The 26,120-nt window shown below is 29.7% G+C and overlaps 1 protein-coding gene across 1 annotated transcript; it reads right to left on the bottom strand.

The window, feature by feature from the left end:
* Positions 1 to 2,299: 2,299 nt before the first annotated feature.
* Positions 2,300 to 4,549, bottom strand: LOC120087193 (peroxidase 5-like). The gene is made up of 3 exons (XM_090318062.1): positions 4,220 to 4,549; positions 3,724 to 3,922; positions 2,300 to 3,082 (listed from the first exon to the last, which is right to left on the bottom strand). The coding sequence occupies exons 1-3, from the start codon at positions 4,445 to 4,447 to the stop codon at positions 2,499 to 2,501; spliced, it is 1,011 nt and encodes a 336-aa protein (XP_090174188.1). The 5' UTR covers positions 4,448 to 4,549; the 3' UTR covers positions 2,300 to 2,498.
* Between the last annotated feature and the right edge of the window lie 21,571 nt (positions 4,550 to 26,120).

The raw sequence follows: 26,120 nt of genomic DNA, 5'->3' as shown, positions 1-26,120 counted from the left end.
GCTTTCTCCTTTCCACCTTTCTTCTTCTTCCACTTTTTGGTGTCGGAAGAAGAAAGCACTAACTTTGTTCCAGAGGTCGAACCTCTGAAGAACTTCTTAGAGGACGAGGCAACATTTTCCTCTCCTTTATGTTCCTTGACTTTCATTAAGAATTGGAAAGTCTGTAGCTCGTTGAGCAAGGTGGTTAAGTTGTAGTGAGTCCTGTTTATAACAACATTGCTATGGAACCTGAATGGCCTCATCAATGACATTCCAATTCATCTCCACCACGTTAAAGTGGACCATCATGTTGAGAACGTGTTCTCAAATAGATGCCCCTTCTTGTATATGGGCATTGAAGATGTATTTAGAGCGTCATGCCTAAGCTGAGCAGATGGTTGTCTAAACATTTCCCATAGGCACTCCATGATCTCACGAGCAGTGAGCATGAGCTCATGCTTCTTGGCCAAGATTTCAGAAAGACTTGCCAAGATATACGCTCGAGCCTTTTCATTTTCCCGTACCCAATGCTTGTATGCCTCCTGAATTTTTCAAGCAACTTTTGGAGCTAGGACTAGAGGACATTCCTCCACCAAGGCATATCTTAGGTCATCGATGATTAGAATTGTGTTAATCGTGTTTTTCTAGGTGATGTAATTATCGTCTGTTAATTTATCAGCGGCGAGCATGTTTACTATAGCGGAAGTCATTTTGAAATATGCTTAAACGTACAATTTATTTATATTAGTATTCATGCATTACCCAGTTAGAAAAACCAATCAAATTTAGTAAAATAATTTAATGCACCCTATATAACATTTATTTTGCAATGATGTTTGAAGGCAGGGTAAAAGATACCGTAGGGTGATTAGGTACCCCCTCACTGAAATGAGACCATCTCAACCAATATACAAAACAACTCTTTGTTCCTGTAAATATCAGTCACCATTGTTAAGTCTAGAAATGGTTAACTAGCTTAACATTTTCTTGTAAGTATAATCCCTCATTTTAGATTCTAGAGTTCCACCCCAATGAGCCAACTATAGGAAAAAACTAATTTTGGAAAAACTAGATTCTAAAGTTCCGCCCTAATGACCTATCCATTTCTGGAGTTTGAGTAAATAGTCATGCAAATGTCATCCGTAGGGGGCACAAGCAAAGGTGTCTCAAGGCCGAGCATGAAAATTTACTACAAACTAATGAGAGAGACCCTGGGAACACTGATCCTGATGTGGATTTCCTAAACTAAAGCAATCCTATCCATTCCTATCAATATTGATCCTGATATGGATTTGCTAGAATCCTTATCAGTTTGAAAATTACAGTCAGTATATTCTGTAAGGATAAATTAGAGTCAGTGTATCTTATAAGGATCAAATCCTTAGCAACATACACAAGCATATAATTTCTTGTTCTTTTAAGATACTTGAGAATGACTTTAACCGCTGTCCAGTGATCAAATCCTGGATTGGATTGATATCTGCTAACCACTCCCACTGCATGGTTATGTCGGGCCTAGTACACCACATGCATACATAAGGCTACCCACCGCATATGCATAAGAAATCCGTCTCATTTCCTCATCTTCTTGAGGTGTCTTAGGACACTGTTCCTTAGATAACATAATTCCATGCTTAAAAGGTTGTAAATCTTTCTTGGAATTCTGCATCGAATATTTAACAAGCATTTTGTCAATATACGATGCTTGAGACAGAGTTAGAGATTTTTTCTTATGATCCCTAATGATTTAGATCCCTAGAAAAAAATTTTGTTTCACCCAAATAGTTCATTTGGAATTGAGCAACCAACCATTCCTTAATTTTGATAAAAAAACCTACATCATTTCCAATGAGTAGGATATCATCCACATACAACACCAAGAATGCTACTGAACCATTAATGATCTTCTTGTAAACACAAGGTTTATCAACATTTTGATTGAAGCCATAGGTTTTGACTGCAACATCAAACCTTATATTCTAAGACCGAGATGCTTGTTTCAATCCATAGATAGATCGATTTAGCTTACAAATCTTTTGCTCTTGAGCTTGTTCAATGAATCATTCTAGCTGAGACATGCATGTAGATTGTCTCTTCAAGATTACCATTAAAAAAGGTAGTCTTAACATCCATTTGTCATATTTCATACTCATAATATGTGGTAATGGACAAGAGAATCTGAATAGATTTTATCATAGCAACAGGTGAGAAGGTTTTCGCACAATCCACCCTTTCAACCTGGGTATAACCCTTTGCTACTAATATAACCTTAAAACTTAAAAATACTATAATAATAAGAGTAATTTTCATTAAATAAAGATAAATCTAATGCTTTCATGTCTTATTCAACCACAAAATCATGAATACATGCATAAAAGAATTACAACAAGAACACACAAAAACAAGAAAACATTCACTCTCTCAAACTACATTAAATTTAAACATACATAGAATATATGATTAGAATTCAAATACAAACCAGAAATAATTCACAAAACAGAATGATTCAAAAGTAATTCTCAATTCACAAAGCTACAATGACGCCTAATCTCGCCTTGTGATCCAGTGAGGACGCCAATGGAACCCATTTTAACCATCGCTTTTCCAAAATTAGAGGCCCATTTGGAGCCATACTTTGCATAACTCAACACTATTTTTGATGTGGAAGGGCTACTCAACAATATTTGATCAGAGCTCAATAGTCCACGATGGTTCTTTAGGCCAATGTAGTATTGGTTGTCTAGACGATTAGGGGTGGCAAAGTCGAGGGCCGCCTCGAGCGGCTGAGCATTTTGGTCGCCGCCTTGGCTACTTGGTGGCGGGCATTTGATCTTCAAGTAAGCTGCATATTTCGGGTCCATGGAAGGGTCTTGATGGTGGGTTGCATTGAAGGAATAAAGCCTCTTGGAGAAGGTGAGGCATCGAGCCGCTCCGATTGAGTGGGCACCGGAAAGAGTTACCATATCTGCCACCGACAACCCTCGCTCGGCAAAATTTTGGGTGAGTTGCTCGATGTTGAAGGTGGGAGAAGGAAGACGACTGGCCTCGTCTTTTATTGAGATGCGTCCGTCACGACGACCGGCTGGTACTGCATAATTAATACCTACAAATAGAAAATTAAAGTTAAATAATGTGTGCTATTTTTTTTTCTTTTTCTTTTTCTTTACCTTTTTTTTTTCTCTTAAATCAATAAGTATATATTCTATAAACTTTAATTAAATTGCAGTCCTTGTCATTTATATTTATACTTTTATATTTATATTGGTAACATTAGTCCTTTACTTTTTATATTTTAGTGATCTTTTATCATATAATTAAGATATATCAATTTACTCATCGCATCAATGTCAAACTTGTGAACATGTAAAAATGTTGAAGATAATGTCGAGGATAATGTCAATGTGTTAATGGGAATTTAGACTGAAAATATGGTTAAAATAGAATTAAAAATAAATAAGTTTACTGATGACCAAGGCCATATTTATTAATAATTTGGTTTTTAAAGTTTGAAATTTAAGCTTATAAATACCACTCTTATCTATTTATTCCTTGTTTTATTATTTACTTCCTGTGATATTTCTAAAATTCATGTCATTTTTTTAAAACTAAAATAAAGTAGCTTCCAAAGATTTTTTTTTTCTTTTTTTACATTTCTCTCTAAATATTCGAACATTACGTTAAACAAAAGGTGCAATTTTCAAAAACTAAAAACCAATAAATCAGATGATTATCAAATGATGATACCTCCAACTTTACGAGCACTATCACGAGCAGCAAAGGCAAGGATGTCGGCGCAAGACACGGTGTTGGGACAAGCAGCCTCAACAAAGGCCTTGGCTTCATCAATAATCTCGAAACCTTGTAAACTTGGGAAGTTTGCAGGATGATCTCTCTCAGCTGGATGTCCAGGAGTGGATTTTAATAATACAGAACCCTCACAACCCTAAATTTAAATGTGGAAGAGAGACTTAGAAATCATAGCTTCTATTAAATAAATCCAAATAGATTCAATAAATAGCAAAATACTTGGATGCATCTTGAACTGCACCATCTTTTCACATGCCACTTCAAACCACACAACATAAAAAACTCAAAAATATTTTTTAAAAAAGAAGAAGAAGAATTTGTCATGTGACAAATAGTAGTTAAACAATAAGGTGGACTGTAAAAAGATTAGAGCATGTTTTCCTATGAAAAGCTAAAGAAACAATAATAGTTTTTAGAAAACTTGGAGACGTACTCTGATAAAACAATCATGAAAGTGCAATCGAATGAGACCGGCCGCAACACCGGGGTTTTGAGAGATGGCTTTGGTTGTAACTTTCTTAACAATAGCCTCAGCATTAGGACAAGATGAACGGTAAAAGCCCACTTTTAGAGTTGCAGAAGCAAAAGTGGAGAGATAGAGGAAGAAGATGATGGTTGAAAGCTTTGAAAGAATTTTGAACTTCTGAGGAGAAGAAGCCATTGAAGCCAAGAAGAAAATAGGAGGGTTTTAGAGATTTGAAGAGAGGGTTTTGAAGGGTTTTGTACTTTAAATTTGTTTTTTTTCTTTTTTTTTGTTGGATTTGAGAAGAAAGTGAATGTTAGGGTGATATATTTATAGTCTATGGGGCACTCATGCAAATGGGGGTTTTTTAATTCACTTTTTGAAAAAGAAACCGTGTATTGAAAGTTGTTGAGCATAATAATGATAGTACAATCGTACGGGTTGTGAAGTTTCCTATAGTTTGAAGAGTTAATTTTAAAATTACATACAGAATATATATATATATATATATATATAGTGAAAATCAGTAGATGCACTAAAACATCTTAATTGAGTTGACACATTTTTAGCACGTTCATCATCTCTCATGTCCCTTCATTGATACTAAAAAAGGAATAGAGATCCTAGACAAAAACAAAAGGGGCTAGAGAGAACATTTATATATTACTTCTATTCAATACCGAATAGAAAAGAAGCATTTAAGAATAGTATGTAAAGTTAAACAAAATAATGTCATTTAATAACATGTCCAATCTTAAGAAGTATATATTATAGTATTACTAGAAAATTTTTCAAATTACACGCCGTACACTCCTGAATAGTTTTGGAGTATGTTTTAGTTGTGATGGTAGTTTTTGGAAGTTTTATTTTTACCATTGAAGTTCATTGGTTTTTTTTTTTTTTCTCTCCAGTGTCTTGAACTTTGAATTTGTTCTAAACAATATATGTTAGAAGGCGCATGTGACGATATAATTAATTTACCTACATAGATATATAAATTATTGTTATTATTATTGTGATTTTCAAAAAATATAATTAAAAAATTTACATAAGAAAAAAACAATGAACTTCAATGGTAAAATTTACATGACATGAGTTGTAAAATCATGTTTTCTTTTCTTCTTTAGAGAGTTGTAAAATGGTATCATGTTTCGTTTCAATTTTACAAATTAAACACAACGTCAATGATTTCAACTTATTGTAACAAAAGATCTCACCAAAGGTAATTATTTTGTTTTATTTTTTTAAAAGAAACACATTATAAATTTTAAAGTTTGAGTTGACTATTTGAAAAGTTCAAAGTATTTTATATAATTGACGTGTTTGAACTATTTTCTCATGTATAACTTCTCAAACAAATAGTAGCTCATATTACCATAATATATGTACTCTCAACCAACAAGTTTGAGATTCTAATTTATCAATTTGCATATTGTTGAAATACTCCTAAAAAAGTAATAAAAATGATTCGATCAAAGAATGATTAAATCCAAAAAGACATGGTTGACACATCCATAAGGTCCAACCATACATCTCAACTTGATTGACACATTCGTAATGCTCTAATCATAGTCTGAACCCAAACTAAAGGATTCAACATTTAGAAGAAATATTAATCACAGATCTAGCATTGAGTAAGTGAAATGACCTGATGACAATAATGTTTATACAATATTTAAATATGGGTTAATAGGAAGGTTAATTGTTGACTAGGACAAACAATGCCTAGTGGGAGATTTATATCAATCCTATTAGAAAGTAAGGAGAATACCTTGGGCAGCATAGAGACCAAGTAGGCTGTTAGAGAGGAAAGAAATAGAAAGTCAAAGATTTGCATGAAAACAATATTATTTTAAGTTCAATGAAAAACAATATTTTTTAAGGGCACAAGCTCAAGAATATTTTAATTAAAGAGCACAATGAAGTTCGTAAAAACATTATTATTGTAAGATTGTTAATTATGAACATCTTCAAGTTGATGAATTTTTAATTTGAATATAATAAGTTATTTTTTTGCTTTAATAATAAAGTATGATTATCAAAGTGATCATTGTCCATAAGCACACCAATACAATTTGAACTCTTCTAGGTTATTTTTATTAGCCCAATTATAATAATAACCAACCTTTTATTCTTATTATTATTATTCAAGCAAATTATAAAAAGTTGCAATTTCATTACTCAAACTTTCAATGGTAAAAATTGATCTATCAAATTTATACAAATATTAAAATTGGACCCTCAAACTTTCATAATTTGTATAAATTGTAACAATTGAATAAGTCTTAATTAATTTTTATCATTTGGGGTCCAATTTCTACAATTATTGTAAGTTTGAGGGCAATTTTTTAACACTTTTATAAATTTGAGAGCTATTTTTTACAATTGAAAGTTGAGATATAACTGCAACTACTACAATACTTTAGGCATGGTTTTTGCAATATGTCCTTATATTATTATTATTATTATTATTAATAAAAGGAGTAGTTACAAATATAATGATTAGATCCAAAGTGTTAGCAAATATAGTATAATACAAGAGAATTTATAAATACAACAAAATTTAGATCTAGTTGTTAATAATCTAATAAACTATATTGTTATTACGAATAGATTTTGGTATATTTGTAATTCATTAAATATGTTGTTCGACGCTTAAATTATTAGTTCTAAAAGTTTTATTCATTGTAATTACTTTAAATAATAATTTTATTATTTTCTTTTTGTTATTAAAAAAATGTAAAACTAAACCAATCGTGGCTAACTTTGCAAAAATAGAAAATGAAAAATTAACTGTGACAGAATGTAACTAATTCAAATTTTAATTACTTATTAAAAAAATCATCTGTTCTTAAAAAAAAAAAAAAAGAAAAGAAAAAAAATCCAACCAACAAGCCTTTTTTTAAAAAATCTAATATTAAATTTTATATAAAAAATTGAGAGATACTGAATATGGTACTTTCCAAAGTTTGAAATTTAATTTATTATTTATAAACTTTATGGAGGCATATGTGAGGTAAATAAAACCAAGGGAGGCTTATATGAATGCATGCCGTCTAGTCAAGAACTATATATAGTATTACATGGTGGTAATATTTTAGTTAAAGAAATAATAAAATAAATTTTGATGTCATAGAAGAAGCTGAGAAATATCTTCCCAACGAAAATTGGTAAAACAATTTCATTCATTCGACATCAATTCAATGAAATTGACATTTCTATTGTAGAATGAGAAAAATCCATGAAAGAAAAAATGCCTATGAATATAATATAAATAATAAACATTTTTTTCTATTAAAAAATATAATAGGTTTATAGTTATTTTGTTTTCATTTTGTAAGGCTTTATAATTTAATTTTCTAATATTTATTGCCATCGACATTTTCGTTACCGGTGGTAGTTTATGAAGGTAATGGTCGGAAACTACTACCGTAAATATTTTTTTTTCATAAATATTCATTGGCAATGGCTAGCAAGTGTTGTTGGAGCCTGAAGGTGGGCGGGTTACCTGTGACAACAGTCGATGGAAGTTTTTATCAAGGATTAAAATATCGATGTTGATATCGATACCAAAATTTCAATTTTATGGATATATCAATAAAATATCAATATCGACAGATATATCAATAAACCGTGTATTGAAAGTTGTTGAGCATAACTAAGTTATGAATATTGTTATTAGTAGTCATATTCATATCGGATAAAATAGAAGATATTTTTATGTTTTACAAGCACGTATAAAAGATATTGAAGATATTCATGGATGTTTAATATTGATATCGAACTCTTCAATTTATGGATATATCGACATATCTACGGATACTTTCATCCCTGAGCTTTATTGATGGCAATGAGCAACGAGAATGGAGAAGTGAGGTAGTGTGAGGGTATTTCGGTCATTTTCATATATCATGAAAATTATATTGGGTCACTTTTCTAAATTTGGACTTATTTGTTTCGATTAAAATAACTTATTTTATAAACTTGTTTTCTAAACATTCATTATGAGTTGTTAAACATTGCAAATTTTTATGAAAATTTCATTTGAAAAATGACAAAATTTAAACACTTGAAAGATTAATTTGAACACAATTTTAAATCACTGCAAATCACATCTAGAAAAAATAAGTATGTCGTGAATTTGCTTAAAAAAAGCACATTGTTAATCGTCAAATTGAGATAATCTTAGAAGGGTGTTACGGTGATCAAGAATAGAAATGTAGATTGTCATATTATTTTAGGATCTCTTGTTGTCCAAAATTTTAAAGAATCTCTTTACTTCAACAGTAATATTACCTCAAGGTTAAATACTTTTGTTTTAATAAAATATGTTGGGCTAAGTGTTCTTGCTTTTGTTTTGTAGTTCATTGATTGTTTTTTTTTTTTCCTTCTTTTGTCTTTTTTTTTTCCTTCTTTTGTCTTTTTTTTTAACGGAACAGATAACTTCCATTCAAAATTTAACGGGCTAACCACCTTTAAAAATAAAAACACATTTCTAAATATACTTATAACTAAGATTATTTCAACCTAAATCTCAATTCAGAAATAAAAAGTTACATGAAGTAAAAAAATAAATATGAAGAAAATTTACATTCCTTCTCCATCATATAGCATATAGCTACCATTGTTAAAAGCAAATGTGTGGATAAGCATGGGTGTGAAAATATTTACCAATAGAGCTACAATAATGGGAAAAAAAAGAAATATATAAAGAAAAAGAAAGAGACACAGAGAGAGTTCCAACACAAAAAAACAAAAACAAAAAAACAAAAAAACAAAAAACAAAAAAGAATAATTAGTACGACAATTGTAGGGTAAGGGATTGAATCTCCGACTATTCATTTTGGCCAAAATTGATCATTTAGTTAACAGAAAAAAATTGTTAAAATAAATAAAATAAAAAGAGAAATATCTATGAAAAAAATCTCAAATCCACACACAAGATCAAAAAAAGAAAAACCATCATAGGAAAAATCTTCAGCACAACGAAATAGCAAAAAAAATATTCACCCAGAGAAAAAAAAATATCAAACTATTTACAGAAATAGCAAAAAAAATACTGATAGACTTCTATCAACTTCGCTATTAGTTTCTATCTAAGAAAATTAAAATTTTATTATTTTATATAAATAGTTTTCCTTATTTTTCTATTTTTAAAAATTCATCTTAAGAAAATAGAGTATAAAAAGAAAAAGAAAGAAAGTTTTATCTAGCAGAGTACATGTGGAGTGTAATTCATAAAATGTTTAGAAAAGAAAGAGATACTTTCCATAGAGTTTTATCTAGCTACATAAGGAGAAAAATATATATTTTTAACAGGGTAAAAAGAGAAAAAGATACCTATAAAAATTTGGACTGTTATTTAGATAATTTGTAGTAGAGTTTTAAATATAAATCTTTATTTGATTTAAACTAAATCTGAAAAAATAAAATAAAAATATAGACGATAAAGTATTAAATAAGATAAATAAAAATTTAAATATGAAATGATAAAAGAAAAATATGCTTTTAATGTGTTTTATATAATGAAGATATTTACAGATTCTTTTAATCCATATAATTAAAATTGCCGCTAAAGATAAAATTAGATTTTTTTAAGTTGTTTTCAAATATAGAAAAATGAACTAAAATATTCACAAATATAGTAAAATTTTACTGTTTATTTAGGATGGATCATGATAGACTATAATTGACTCTGATAAACTACTTTTTGTATCTACCTGTGTTATAATATATATAGATAGTAGTCTATCGCGATCTATCGTAGTAGACTATGATATTTTACTATTAATTTTAAATATTTTCAGTATCATTGTCATTTAAAATATTTTCTCTTTTATTTTTTTAAAAAATCATTATCATTTATCGTGAATTGTGTATTTTTTCATTGTTGCTTTTAACTTGAATATAATATAATGGGATCCTTTAAGGATCTAATATGAATTAGATAAAATGAGATTTTTATTTTTGATAAATGAAATTATTAGATAAAGAGTGATTATATATATATATATATATACTATCCTTTAATGTGAATGGTAGTTTTTTTTTTTTAAAAAAAAACATGAGATATTTTTTAATCTTTTTTTCTTTTAACATGACTTATAGATAAAATGTGATTTTTTTTTTCTTTTAAGATTAATTATATAAAATGAAAATCTACTAACATTTAATGTGAATGGTAGGTTTTTAGATAACATGAGTATTTGACGAGGTTTCTAGAGAATTTTGATTCATTGCGTTTGAATTTTGAATTTTTATTGATTTGTAGTATAAGTAGGTACAATATCTAGTATATGTTCCTTTATATGCTTTCTCTCGGAGGGTTACAAGAGCTTTAAGGGCTTGTCTGATAGGTAATTTGAAAATAGAATCTTGAAAATAAGGGATTTAAAAGAAAATAGAGTTGTATTTGATGTTTTTATATATGTGTTTGTTACATGTTCAGAAATTAAATTTCAATTTAAACAATTTTTTCAAGTTTGAAAATATTTTTATAAACTATAAAACTAATTATAGTTATCCATTAAATACTAGGTTGATTATAAACTATTCCTAATCAACTTATGAACTTGTTTTATGTTAATTTTTTTTTATAAATTATATATATTTTGTAATAACATATATCATATATCATATATTATATATTTTAATTTAACAAAAATAATTGAATTTAGAACCAGAAATATTATATTTGTTATTGTTTTTATTATTTAAATATAATTCTGCATGCATTTTAAAATTTTGAATTCAAAATTTGGATATACTGAAAACATGAAAAAGTTGTTTTCAGAATTTGTACTGTTTAAGTCACAAAATTCAAAAACAATTTTCAAAAATTAATTCCAAACTATCAACCAAACACATATTTGTTGAACTCAGTAAATCTGAAAACATAAATCAGAATCTGAATTACCTACCAAACAGGTTCTAAGTTTTCCAAATCTTTTTTGGAGCTTCTTGCATCAAAGTTTTCAGGGCCTTGGGAGGAATTTTAGTCCGTAAGTCTTTGGTCTTTAAATTTTAAGAGCTTCAAAACTTCAAAGTTTAGTTATTTTTGCCCATATTCATGTGCTTCGAAAATATATTTCTAGAAATGCAAAAAACGTCGGCATACATTTTTTTTTGCCCATATTCATGAGCTTTGAAATATATTTATTTTTTGACAAAAATTATTTTAATTTTCTGTAGCAATATATTCAAAATTGTAATAACAAATTCAAAACAGGAAATGTATTCAAACTTAATTCTTTAACCATAATATATAAATCTATACAAAATGTTTGTTTGTTGTTTTCCAAAGCAAGTTTTCGCAACCTAAAATAAACGAAAAAGATTAACTGTACAAAAAACAAGGCTTGGCTTGACTTCTCCATATAAGTGTCGTTTATGTCACGCCTTCAAGATATAGATATATTAAGTCCCAATAAGCACAACATGCTCACAATCTTGTTTCAAAATGAATCATGCATCAAAATTAATAAAGCAACCTTATAAAGAACATGTACAATGAACAACCAAACTCACTACAAGAATTTTGGGCTATAATGTCGGTTTAAAACAAACATCAAAAGGCTTTAATGTCGGTTTACAACCGACATTGAAGATTATGTTATAAAAGGTCTTTAATGTCGGTTTACAACCGACATTGAAGATTGTGTTATAAAAGGTCTATAATGTCGGTTGTCTTTAGTGTCGATTTTAAACCGACATTATAGCTCACTAAAGTTTCAGTACCAATTATCTTCAACTTCGGTTTAAAACTGACATTGTACATCATCTTCAATGTCGGTTTGAAACCTATTTTCTGCAAATAATTATCTGATATTAAATGTCTGTCATCGTTTTATCATTAAATATATATATATATATATATATTTGCTTGCGCACATTTAAATCAGTAATATTTCTCTTTTACTTAAACGTGCACAAAATAAAATCTTAATTATTTTCACAACTTCCTAATAAGTCACAAAAGAGGAATTGAAAATAATTTAACTCCAAAACCAAGATAAAATATATCTTTTTATCCAAATCAACTTCATATGGTTTAGATAGCAAATTTCAACTTATCAACTATGAAGTATACATATATATTCCACATTCAACAAGTAGAGTGTACATGTTAAGTTGCACACAAGAATAGCATTAAAAATAAATGAATTACAAAATGGTTAAAATGATTAAAGTAAGCTGAAGATAAATGAATAGTGTTCAACGATGTCTTCCCAAGTTTTCTGATGTCAATTTCTGGACCTATGAACTATTCTCCCACCTAGAAGTAGATAAAACAACAATTTGAACAAATAGATAAAAAAACAACAATTTGAACAAATAAGTAAATCAAGGATTATGTTAGCACGCAAGGAAACAAACCCCAATACGTAGAATTATACTTACTTAAGCATTTAAAAGTGTTTCTCAAACCATCAAGAAAGCAAGTTTATTACTCTTATATTTTGAAAATTTTCAGCAGCATAACAACGCTACCACAACAAAACCAAAAATTTACCTTGAACCTGTTCAAAGAAACACACTCCCAATAATATTCAACAACCACTTCTTCTCAACAGAACTACCAAAATTCTCAAAAAACAACTATTCAATACTTCATAAAACAAATCCAACAAAACTTGTTAAAAACTAACCAACTATATTCAATGACAACTCAAATAAGTTAAACAAAGACCTATTAAAAGTTCTCGACTCAAACATCTAATTAATAACCACCTAAAGAGCAAACTCTTACTACTTATGTCTTTTTAATAAATAACAAAATTATATTGGCTTCTACGGATGTGATATCTTCTTCATAAGGGGGAGACAAGGACCAACTCAATTGTCTTTGAACTTCCATATGTGTCGAGACTTTATACCATAATAGACTTTATCCCATAAGTTTCATAAATGACTTGAGCTTCATAAAAGACTTGAACTTACAAGTAAATGATTCTTGAAGTAGTTGCATTACGTACAATTCAATCTTCTCCAAAGGTATTCCACTGGCACACGTGGATCTCCTTGCTAATCCCTCTTTATCCAAAAAGTTTGACTTGATATTGGTAATTACATTCACTAATGATCTAAAGCAAAATCACAATAGTATTCTTTAACTTTCAATAAACTCATAGAGTGCATTTAGAGAAGCATAACATCTCCTTGATTTGTTTCCAACTCTATTATGTCTTTCACGTAATATAACGTCTGACCTGCAAGATTTTCTTTATGGCAAAATTCTCTCCAGTTTCCAAGCACTTCGCCTAAGAGTAGTATTAAGAAAATTCCAAATAGAAGTACAAAATAAAGAAAAGGAAAAGAAAGAAGTTGTATGTTGGTCACAACTTCTATATAGATATAATGTATAGCAATGAACTTTGAAACAAATTAAATAAATACTTATTTCTAAGTTTCATGTTGAACGTTATTGCTATTATATGAAAATATTTGCTTGGGGACACATAAGATACACTACAAATTACTTACCAATGTTGAAGATAGACACGACAAGATAAGATATCATTTCTCCATATCTTATCAATATTTTGATAACCATATTGATGAAATGAAATGTCATTATTCCTTGATATTAGCAAAAGTAAGTTAGCATTTAGTAGGAATTCTCATTGTGAACTAGCATTTTCTTTAGTCTCAATTTCTAAGATTTTCTACATTGACTTCCATAATTATTTATGAATATTTTGGTATAACTAAGCATAATAGTTTTAAAGAGTACCTTTGCATCTCATTGGGGAAAACTCCTAATTAGTGAATCGAGAACAAAACACTTGCAATGTAACTTGAAAACATCAATCGATCACTATAAAATGTGTGCAATATTATCATGTAATTAACAGTAACCTAAGAGTTCATCGAATACATATATCTCAAATAGTACCGTTAGGATTGATCTTAAAGAGTTCATCAGAGATAATATAATAAAATGAATAGGAAGCAAACACTTATAGCTAGAAATCAAAACTCAATCTCTCTCTGTATAAATGTTGGAATCTGACAACATAAGGCAACATACACAAGACTAAGAAATTATTCCTCTTCAAATGCTTCAATTATTGTACATGAAGTTATGTTAATTACCTTAGACTTCTTAATGTCGAAAACCATAGTGATGATATTTTCTCATTTGCAAGGTTTCGCACACAAGCTGGAAAGCTCCTGATATTCAGATAAATAGCACATCGTTGAACAATACAATCAAATTCCTTCGTTTAGAAAAGAAATTAAACTTACGAATCAAAATAAAAATGGAAGAGAAATAAGTGCACCCATTAATCATACAAGATGAAATCAACAACTTGGATGGAGGCCCAACAGGTCTAAGAAGGAAAAAAATCAATAAAAAGAAGGGAAAAAAATACAATGTTAATCGCAAAACAAGATGAAATCAAGTACTTTATTATATTATGAACAAATAAGGAAAATCATTAAAAAGAAACCTCGAAAAAATAAATCTGATCCAATGCCAGTGACCCACCTCCACGACCCAAATGACCCGAACGTCGGTGACCCACCTCTACAGATCGAAAAAGCCCACGACCTGGATGACCCGAATGCCAACGATCCACCTCCACAAATTGGAAGACCCACGACTAAATCTACAGATCCAATGTCGGCGACCCACCTCCATGACCCGAACGAGCTGGACGGTGAGCTGAGCTACCAAATCTGATAACCGGCGACCCACCTCCACTGGACCCCACGATGGACCCACACGCGAACAACTAGATCTGGACGGCAAATAGATGAACGGACGACAAATTGGACGACACGCGACCTACATCCACTGAACCTCATGACGGACCGACATGCAATCAACCAGATATGGACAACAAATAGATCATCGGACAGCAAGCTGGACGATATGCGACCCACCTCCACTGAACCCCACAATGGACCAGCATGCGAACAACTAGATCTGGACGACAAATAGACGGCCGGACGACAAGCGAATTCTTGGTGATGATTGGTACATAGAGATGTCCACGGGGCGGGGCAGGGCAGGGCCGGGGATGCCATTCCCCATCCCCGTCCCCTCTCCTCATTACATTCCCTATCCCCGTGAAATTCCCCACGGAGATCGGGGCGGGGATTCCCGGCGGGGAATTTTTTCTCATTACTTTTTTTTTTTTTTTGTAAAAAGCTAATTAATTTAAATCACTAATGTGAGCAAATTTTAATTAAATAATTAACTTTATCACTAAATTATTTATTATGATTAGTTTTATATGACAATTTGAATTTAAAGATAAATTACTCAAATTTTGACCTAAAAAAATTAATTAATTTTTTAGTAGAAACAAATGAATATAAATAAAATTATTCACATATATAATCTAAATTTAAACATATTCATTATGTTTCCCAATAAATAATCAAATTTGAAATTTAAATATAATATTTATATAATAATAATAATAACATAACATTAAATAACTATACTAAATAAATATGTAAAAACTAATCGGGGCAGGGACGGGGAATGCATTTCCCGTCCCCGTCCCTGTTTAGGTTATAGAAAATTTCTTTCCCCACTCCCTCCCCTATTCCCCGCCTAATCGGGGAACCCCCGTCCCGTTCGCAGGGGGAAGGGGGGCACGGGGCCCCGTCCCCGTGGGAAAATTGGACATCTCTATTGGTACGGTCAAGGGGAGGAGAGGGTTTGTAAGAGAGAAGAGAGGAAGGTAGTGAAGTGAAAGAGAGATTTTTTTTTTTTACTAAACTTAAAAAATAAATAGGAACCTTTAATGTCGGTTTTAAATGACTTTGTAGCCTACCTTTAATGTCGGTTTAAAACCGATATTAAAGATCCGTTTTTTTTTTAAACCAACATTATACATCTGGTATCACTTTTTTCAACCGACATTAAAGCCCAAAATTCTTGTAGTGACTCAAGTGTATGAAACCACAATTTGATTCTCAAAACAACCTAAAAATGCTTAAGTGACCACTCTCCAACAAAACCTAAAAACTGCCTAAGTGGCACATTAACTCTCAAACCAAAATAAAAAGTGTCTAAAAAGTCTCAACCAGACAATTTGACCCCCAAAACAACCTAAATAGTTCATATGAGACACTTTGATTATCATCACCAACTATAAAGTACCTAAAAAGTGTCTAAGTGACACCTAAACTCTCAAAACAACTTAAATGCCACATTCACTCTAAAAAAACAACATAAAGTATTTTCCAAAATGTGTCTAAGTGACAACTTAATTCTCAGAACAACCTAGAAATGCATAAGTATCACTTGAACTCTCAAACCAACATAAAAAGTGTCTATAAAGTCTCAAAAAAACAATTTGACTCCCAAAATATCCTAAATAGTTCATATGAAGCACTTTGATTATCAAATCAACTACAAGGTACCTAAAATTGGTCTAAGTGATACTTTAACTATCAACACAACTTAAAAAATGCTCAAGGTCCACATTCAAATAAAGCATGTAATTGGCTATCATAACTATAGGATAGCCACAACATATTACAACTCAAACATATAATAAAAGAACTAAAGAGATGAATAGGCTACCATAACTGCAAGATAACCACACATAATATACATACATGCACAAACTGGTTTTGAACTTTTTAAACAATACCTAACTATTTGAAGGTTCATCCCCTCCCTATTCTCGTCCCAACAATTTTTTTTTTTTTAAAGATATGAGAATACAGATCAACAATCATTGACTTTAGATAAGAGACGTTGTGTCTTCCACACCTAGGAATGAAATTTCGTTAATCGCACACCTATTAGAAAGAAAGAAAAATTACATTAAAACCTAAAATGCTCGACACTACTATAATTTTGGCATTTGTTGACGGCCTAGTAAACGCAAGGTCGTATAGCACCAAATTAATTTCCGTGCCTTACTCTACTAAATATAGCCAATTAAGATTTCTTAACATCGAAAATTATAGGATGTAACCAGAGGGGTTTGTGAAGCTAATTAACGTAAATTGCATGAAAATGAAAATGATGCGGAGTAAATTAAATGCACGGAGTAAAGTGAGTAAATTTTAAGGTGAAAATTTATCAATCGAAACAAAACACTTAGCTTGGATTGGCCTAGTTTATCTCATTCTTTTTAATTCTATCATGGACTTAATCATAAAATTAGTGTGAGATCTTTCTATTAATACTTAGCCTACTCACTTAGAATACTAACCGGTAGTCCTTAAGATTAAGTTAATTTATAGTTTGCGAGCGAGAATCCTCCACTAATAAAATAACAAGCATTAAGTTTAAGGGCATGCTAAGCCGAATAATCGATTTCCATTGTTTAACCAATTAATCAAGTGAGATTTATCTAGATTAGAAAGTAATGTTCATAAAATGGAGTCTCAAATTGACTTCACAAACTTACTTAATCCTTGCTTCTAGGTGATTAACTACCTAACGATTACAAATTAATTAAAGAAATAATAAAATAAATTTTGATGTCATAGAAGAAGCTGAGAAATATCTTCCAAACGAAAATTGGTAAAACAATTTCATTCCTTCGACATTAATTCAATAAAATTGACATTTCTATGATAGAATGAGAAAAATCAATGAAAGAAAAAATGTCTATGAATATAATATAAATAATAAACATTTTTTCTTATTAAAAAATATAATAGGTTTACAGTTATTTTGTTTTCATTTTGTAAGGCTTTATAATTTAATTTTCTATAAATATTTATTGTCATGGACATTTTCGTCACCGGTGATTGTTTATGAAGGCAATGGTCAAAAACTACTACCATAAATATTCATTGGCGATGGCTAGCAAGTGTTGTTGGAGCCCGGAGGTGGGCGGCTACTTGTGACATCAGTCAATGGAAGTTTTATCAATATCGATATCAAGATTTCAATTTTATGGATATATGATAAAATATTGATATCAACGGATATTTTTCTAATTCATAGAATCTATAAAATTTATTTAGATTAATAATTAATTAAGTTGTTTTTACTCCAAAACCAAGTTATGGATATTGTTATCAGTAGTCATATTCATATTGGATAAAATAGAAGATATTTTGATGTTTCACAAGCATGTATAAAAGATGTTGAAGATATCCATGGATATTTAATATCGATATCAAAACTCTTCAAGACATATTTACAGATACTTTCACCCCTGAGTTTTATTGATGGCAATGAGCAACGAGAATAGAGAAGTGAGGTAGTGTGAGGGTATTTCGGTCATTTTTATATATCATGAAAATTATATTGGATCACTTTTCTAAATTTGGATTTATTTGTTTTGATTAAAATAACTTATTTTATAAACTCATTTCTAAACATTCATTGAGTCGTTAAATACTAAAAATTTTTATAAAAATTTAATTTGAAAAATGACAAAATTTAAATACTTGAAAGATTAATTTGAACGCATTTTTAAATCACTGCAAATCACATCTAAAAAAAATAAGTATGCTGTGAATTTGCCTAAAAAAAGTAGATTGTTAATTGTTAATCGTTTAATTAGAAGGAAATTGTTATTTAATCTTGTGGTATAAATTCTTTAGAAATTTAATTGAAAATTGAGATAATCTTAGAAGGGTGTTACGGTGATCAAGAATATAAATGTAGATATTATCATATTATTTAAAGATCTCTTGTGGTCCAAAATTTTAAAGAATTTCTCTACTCCAACGGAACTTTAAACATTTCTAAAAAGATAAAAAATAATATTACCTCGAGGTTAAATACTCTTGCTTTAATAAAATATATGTTGGGCTAAGTGTTCTTGCCTTTGTTTTGTAGTTCATTGATTGTTTTTTTCCCCTTCTTTTGGCGTTTTATTTTTTAACAGAACAGATAACTTTCATTCAAAATTTAACAAGCTAACCACGTTTAAAAATTAAAAAAAAAAACATTTCTAAATATACTTATAACTAAGATTATTTCAACCTAAATCTCAATTCAGAAATAAAAAGTTACATTAAGTAAAAAAAACAAATATGAAGAAAATTTACATTCCTTCTCCATCATATAGCATATGGCTGCCATTGATAAAAGCAAATGTGTGGGTAAGCGTGGCTGTGAAAATATTTACCAATGGAGCTACAATAAAGGAAAAAAAGTCATTAAAGAAATATGTATAAAGAAAAAGAAACACACACAGAGAGTTCCAACCAAAAAAAAAAAAAAAAACAAACAAGAAAAAAAGAATAATTAGTACAACCATTATAGGGTAGGGAATTGAATCTCTGACTTACTGAGCTAAGTTCACTTTAATCAAAATTGATCTATTTAGATAAAAGAAAAAAAAACTTTGTTAAAATAAATAAAAAAAAGAAGAAATACCTGTGAAAAAATCTCAAACCCACACAAAAGATCAAAAAAGAAAAACCATCATAGCAAAAATCTACTGCACGACGAAAAAAATTTTAAGAAACGAGAAAATATCCACAAACAGAAAAAAATGTCAAACTATTTACAGAAATAGTAAAAAAAAAATATTGATAGACTTCTATCAATTTCGCTATCAGTTTCTATAAAAAAAATTTTAATTTTTTTATTTGTGTAAATAATGTTTCTTATTTTTCTATTGTTTAAAATTCATCTTAAGAAAATATGGTATAAAAAGAGAAAGAAAGAAAGAAAAAAGATAGTTTTATCTAGCAGAGATACATGTGGAGTGTAATTCAGAAAATGTAATGAAAAGAAAGAGATACTTTCAACAGAGTTTTATCTAGCTACATAAGGAGAAAAATATATATTTTTAACAGGGTAAAAAGAGAGAAAAAGATACCTATAAAAAATTGGACTGTTATTTAGATAATTTGTAGATGAGTTTTAAATATAAATCTTTATTTGATTTAAATTAAGTCTTAAAAAATGAAATAAAAATATAGACGATTAGGTATTAAATAAGATAAATAAAAATTTAAATATAAAAATGATAAAAGAAAAATATGCTTTTAATGTGTTTTATATAATGAAGACAGTTACAAATTTTTTTAATCCATATAATTAAAATTTCTGACATAGATAAAATTAGATTTTTTCTAATTATTTTCAAATATAGAAAAATAAATCGAAATATTCATAAATATAGTAAAATTTTACTTTATTTAGGATGGTTTGTGATAGACCGTGATAAACTACTTTATGTATCTATATGTCTATAATAGATACAGATAGTAGTCTATAATACTAGACTTTGATATTTATTATTATTTTAAATAATTTTCAACAATTTTTCATTTAAAATAATTTCTTTTTTTAAAAAAAAATCATCATAATTTAACGTGAATCGTGTATTTTTTTTTAAATGTTGCTTTTAACTTGAATATAATATAATGAGATCATTTAAGGATCTAATGTGAATTAGATAGAATGAGATTTTTATTTTTGAAAAATGAAATTATTAGATAAAATTTTATTTTTCTTAAAAATATATATATATACTATCATTTAATGTGAATGGTAGGGTTTTTTTAGATAACATGAGATATTTTTTAATCTTTTTTCTTTTAACATGGATTATAGATTATTATTATTATTTTTTTAAATATGTGTGTGTGGTAGGTTTTTAGATGACATGATTTTTTAAAAAAAAAAAAAAATATATATTTTTTATTGATAAAATGTGATTTTTTCCTTTTTAAGATGAATTATATAAAATGAAAATCTACTAACATTTAATGTCAATGGTAGGTTTTTAGATAACACGAGTGTTTGATGAGGTTTCTAGAGAATTTTGATTCATTGAATTTGAATTTTGAATTTTTATTGATTTGTAGTATAAGGAGGTACAATATCTAGTATATGTTCCTTTGATATGTTTTTTTCTCGGAGGGTTACAAGAATTTTAAGGGCTTGTCTGATAGGCAATTTGAAAATAGAATCTTAAAAACAAGGAATTTAAAAGAAAACAGAGTTGTATTTGATGTTTTCATATATATGTGTTTATAGCATATTCAGAAATTAAATTTCAATTTAAACAATTTTTTCAATAAGTTTGAAAATATTTTTATAAACTATAAAACTAACTATAATTATCCAATAAATACTAGGCTGATTATAAACTATTACTAATTAACTTATGAACTTGTTTTACGTTAAAAAATGTGTATAAATTATATATATTTTGTAATAACATATAATATATCATATATCATATATTATATTTTTTAATTTAACAAAACTAATTGAATTTATAACAGGAAATATTATATAATCTGCATGTATTTTAAAATTTTGAATTCAAAATCTAGATACACTGAAAATATGAAAAAGTTGTTTTCAGAATTTGTACTGTTTAAGTCACAAAATTCGAAAACAATTTCCAAAAACTAATTCCAAAATGCCAATCAAACGAATATTTGTTGAACTTAGTGAATCTAAAAACATAAAACAGAATCTGAGTTGCCTACCAAACAGGCCCTAAGTCTTCTAAATCTTTTTGGAGCTTTTGCATCAAAGTTTTCAGGGACTTGGGAGGAATTTTAATCTCTAAGTCTTCGGTCTCCAATTCTTAAGAGCTTCAAAGCTTCAAAATTTAGTTCTTCAAAACTTCAACAGATCTTAAGAAAATTCAGTTCAATTCCTTGGTCTTTGCCTGAATTTTGGTCTTTGCCTGCAAGAAAACGTCAAATTCAGTTCACTACAAGAATATTGGTCTTTGCCTGCAAGAAAACGTCAACAGATCTTAAGAAAAGCATGTGCAAAGCCTCTACCGACGTTTTTTTTTCTGTGGACAGACAGCATGGCCAGAAGTCTGTCGGCATAACTTCTACCAACACATTTTGACGTTATGACAGCAATTCTAACGAGGCAAATAAAAATGTGGGTAGAAATCTAAACGTGGATAGAAATCTATTTCTGCCCACCCATGATATGTCAACAGAAAGTGTATTCTGCTAACACAGCATTCTTTGTGGGCAGAAATGCCAGTTTTTCTCACGCATCATACATCGACAGAAAAGGATAATCTAAGACACAATAGCATTCGTGGGTAGAAATGATATTTCTGCCCACAAATTATACGTTAGCAAATAGTTATTTCTGCAAACGTTGAATTGAGGGACCTTTAAAAAAAATTTTTTATGATATTTTCAGGATTTCTGTATATCAGGATACACTATGGGTAGATACAGAACCAGTCGAGGTCATAGACTTATTGAAGGTAAATGTGGGTAGAACCGTCATTTCTACCCACACACGAAGCATAGCTAGAGCTTTGTAATTGCCAACATATACTAGCAATGCAAAAAATGTCGGCATACATTTTTCGGAATATATTTATTTTTTTGACAAAAATTATTATAATTTTCTATAGCAATATATTCAAAATTGTAACAACAAATTCAAAAAAGGAATGTATTCAAACTTAATTCTTTAACCATAATATATCATCTGCACAAAGTGTTTGTTTGTTGTTTTCCAAGCTAGTTTTTGCAACACAAAATAAACGAAAAATATTAACTACACAAAAAACATGGCTTGGCTTGGCTTCTCCATAGAAGTATCGTTTGTGCCACGCCTTCAAGATATATAAACCTGAAAAGATATATTAAGTCCCAATAAGCACTACATGCTCGCAATCTTGCTTTTCTGAAATGAATCATGCATCAAAATTAATAATGCAAGCTCATAAAAAACATGTATGATGAACAACCAAACTCAAGTGTATGAAACCACAATTTAATTATCAAAACAACCTAAAAATGCATAAGTGTCACTTTTACTCTCTAACCAAATCTAAAAAGTGCGTAAGTGTCACTTTAACTCTTAAACCAACATAAAAAGTGCCTAAAAAGTCTCAAGGAGACAATTTGACCTCCAAAACAACTAAAATAGTTTATATGAGACACTTAGATTATCAAAACTAACTATACCTAAAAAGTGTCTGAGTGACACTTAAACTCTCAAAACAACTTAAAGTGCCACATTCACTCTAAAAAACAACTTAAAGTATTTTCCAAAAAGTCTCTAAGTGACAACTTAATTCTCATAACAACCTAAAAATGGTTAAGTATAACTTTAACTCTCAAACCAACATAAAAATTGCCTATAACGTCTCTAAGAAACAATTTGACTCCCAAAATAACCTAAATAGTTCTTATGAGGCACTCTATCAAAATATACTACAAGGTACCTAAAATTGGTCTAAGTGACACTTTAACTATCAAAACCACTTAAAAAAAATGCAAGGTCCACGTTCAAATAAAGCATGTAATTGGCTATCATAACTGTAGGATAACCACAATAACATATTACAACTCAAACATATAATAAAAGTACTAAAGGGATGAATAAGCTACCATAACTGCAAGATAGCCACATATAACATATGTATGTGCATGAACTGATTTTGAACTTTTAAAAAAATACCTAACTATTTGAAGGTTCATCCCTTCCTTATTCTCGTCCCAACAATTTTTAAGCATATGAGAATAAAAATCAACAATCATTGACTTTAGATAAGAGATGTCATGTCTTCGGCACCTAGGAATAAAATTTCATTAGTCACACACCTATTAGAAAGAAAGAAAAATTACATTAAAACCTAAAATCTTGACACTATTACCTTTATTGACGGGCTGGTAAATACTAAGTCGTATCGCACCAAATTAATTTTTGTGCCTTCCTCTACTAAATGTAGCAAGGGAAGTACGGAGTCGATCCTTAGAGAGCCGATTAAGATTTTTTAACCTCGAAAATTATAGGATGTAACTAGGGGGGGTTTGTGAACTTAATTAACGTAAATTGCATGAAAATGAAAATGATACAGACTAAATTAAATGTACGGAGTGAATTGAGTGAATTTTGTGAAAATTTATCAGTAGAAACAAAACACTAAGCTTGCGTTAGCCTAGTTTATCCAATTCCTTTTAATTTTATCATGGACTTAATCATAAATTTAGTGTGAGATTTTCCCATTAAAACTTAGCCTACTTGCTTAGAATCCTAACCGGTTAGCCTAATCACTTAAAATCCTAACCAATAGTCCTCCACTAATCAATAAAATAACAAGCATTAAATTGAAGGGCATGCTAAATCGAATAATCGATTTTCACCGTCTAACTAATTATTCGAGTGAGATTTATCTAGATTAGAAAGTAATGTTTATCAAATGGAGTCTCAAATTGACTTCACAAACTTACTTAATCCTTGCTTCTAGGTGATTAACTACCTAACGATTACAAATTAGGGCTAATCAAAAGCAATCAATCATACCAACACAGCTAATTTGTCTGATTATCCCATGCAAGATAGATTGAAGAATAAATTCAAGATGAAACCTCTAAAATTCAGAATAATCCCAACAAGGATACAACTCAAGTTTCAAGAATGAAGAAGGAATGGAAATAAACTACAAGACCCAAGCTAAGCACTTACCTCTTAGCCATAAATCATCCTCCAAAATGACAATAATCGAGCTCCAAGATGATAAAAAAGGTAAAAAAAAAAAAATAGTGTTAGGAGAAGAAAACAAATGAAGAAATGGAAAACTGACGTGATAACCTAACATTTCGAACTGAAATGCGATATATAGCAGGTGTCGCAGTATTGCAACGCTGCGCAAGACAGCGTGAGCACCTCCGTCAAAGTTTGTAGCATTGCAACACTACTCAATCTTCGCGAGAATGTAAGGCTACTACCTTTGAGTGGTGCACAACGCTTCTTTAAGCTTCGCAACACTACTCAAACTTTCTTTCTCTTGTTGTGCAATTTAGCTCCAAACTTGGTTGTTTTATCGACTTTTCACACCAGATGCATTATTAAACCTCTTGTGCACTCGAGACCTAAAAAAACTATTAATTAACTCATTAAATAGCCTAACAATCGTGAATTAAGAAGGGGGAGATAGCACATTTTTTGGTGCTATCAAACACCTCCAACTTAACTCTTAATTATCCTTGAGTAATGTAGAATAAGCAATCACACAAAAACAATCAACTTACCAAGCTACAATGTTGCCAACTCTAGATTCAATAGTCAATTAGAATCATATATACCATCGATTAGGCAATAAAAAAGAAATCAACCATTTCAAGACAAATTTGGAAATTCGTTTTGAGTTTTGTCATGCATGTATAACCATAAAGTTATCTATTTAGAACATGAGCAAACCTGGAATAGCCTTATGAACCCTTGGTTTGTTTTCCTCCTACTCTAATTCAAAAGATATGGAATTAGGCTTCCTAAGCTCAAAGTGGCAATGCCATTAAATTGGACTTGCAAAATTGATCTACTCATCACCCTTATTACATAATTTTTTCTCTTTTTTTTTTTTCCGTTTTGCTTGTCATTTTTTTTCTCTTTCGAATAGAAAGGAAACTTTATCAAGGAAGGCTACTTTCGTTTTGGCATGTCTATACAAGTTACGTGAAAGACATCCAACTACGGGTGATTTTCCTTCAAAGTGCTTAAGCTTACTCATTCCTCTTGGGCACTTTAGCTCAGAGGGAAACTATGGGTGTCATAGTCACCCCAGGTTAATCGAACCCTTGAGGAAGAGAAATAAATCTCTCTTTATTCCCACTTCTCTCAATTTTATTGTTTTTTTTTTCATTAGGGTAAATGGTGTTGTCAATTGGCAACATCTCAAAACATGCATTACTAAATTGAACTTTGGAAAAATTAACATCCATCACTAAGTTCTTTCAGAGTGGCAATAGACCTATGGCCTCATAATTCAATTCTAAGAAAGTAAGAGTCAAGATAGATATGCAAAGGGCTTGAAGATGCAAGAAAAAGAATTCATGCAAATACAATTCATACGAATGCGTCATAAGCTAGTTACGACCAGGAATAAAACAGTAAGGCAAACAATAAACAAGCATGCATCATCAAACATAGTCCGAGCACAATACTCAAAGACCCCCAAACAGTATTATCACGAAAAAA

This window comes from Benincasa hispida, chromosome 9, assembly GCF_027475165.1.
Source record: "Benincasa hispida cultivar pf3 chromosome 9, pf3_genome.v1.1, whole genome shotgun sequence".
Classification (NCBI taxonomy): domain Eukaryota; kingdom Viridiplantae; phylum Streptophyta; class Magnoliopsida; order Cucurbitales; family Cucurbitaceae; genus Benincasa; species Benincasa hispida.
This window is presented reverse-complemented; position numbering and strand designations above follow the sequence as displayed.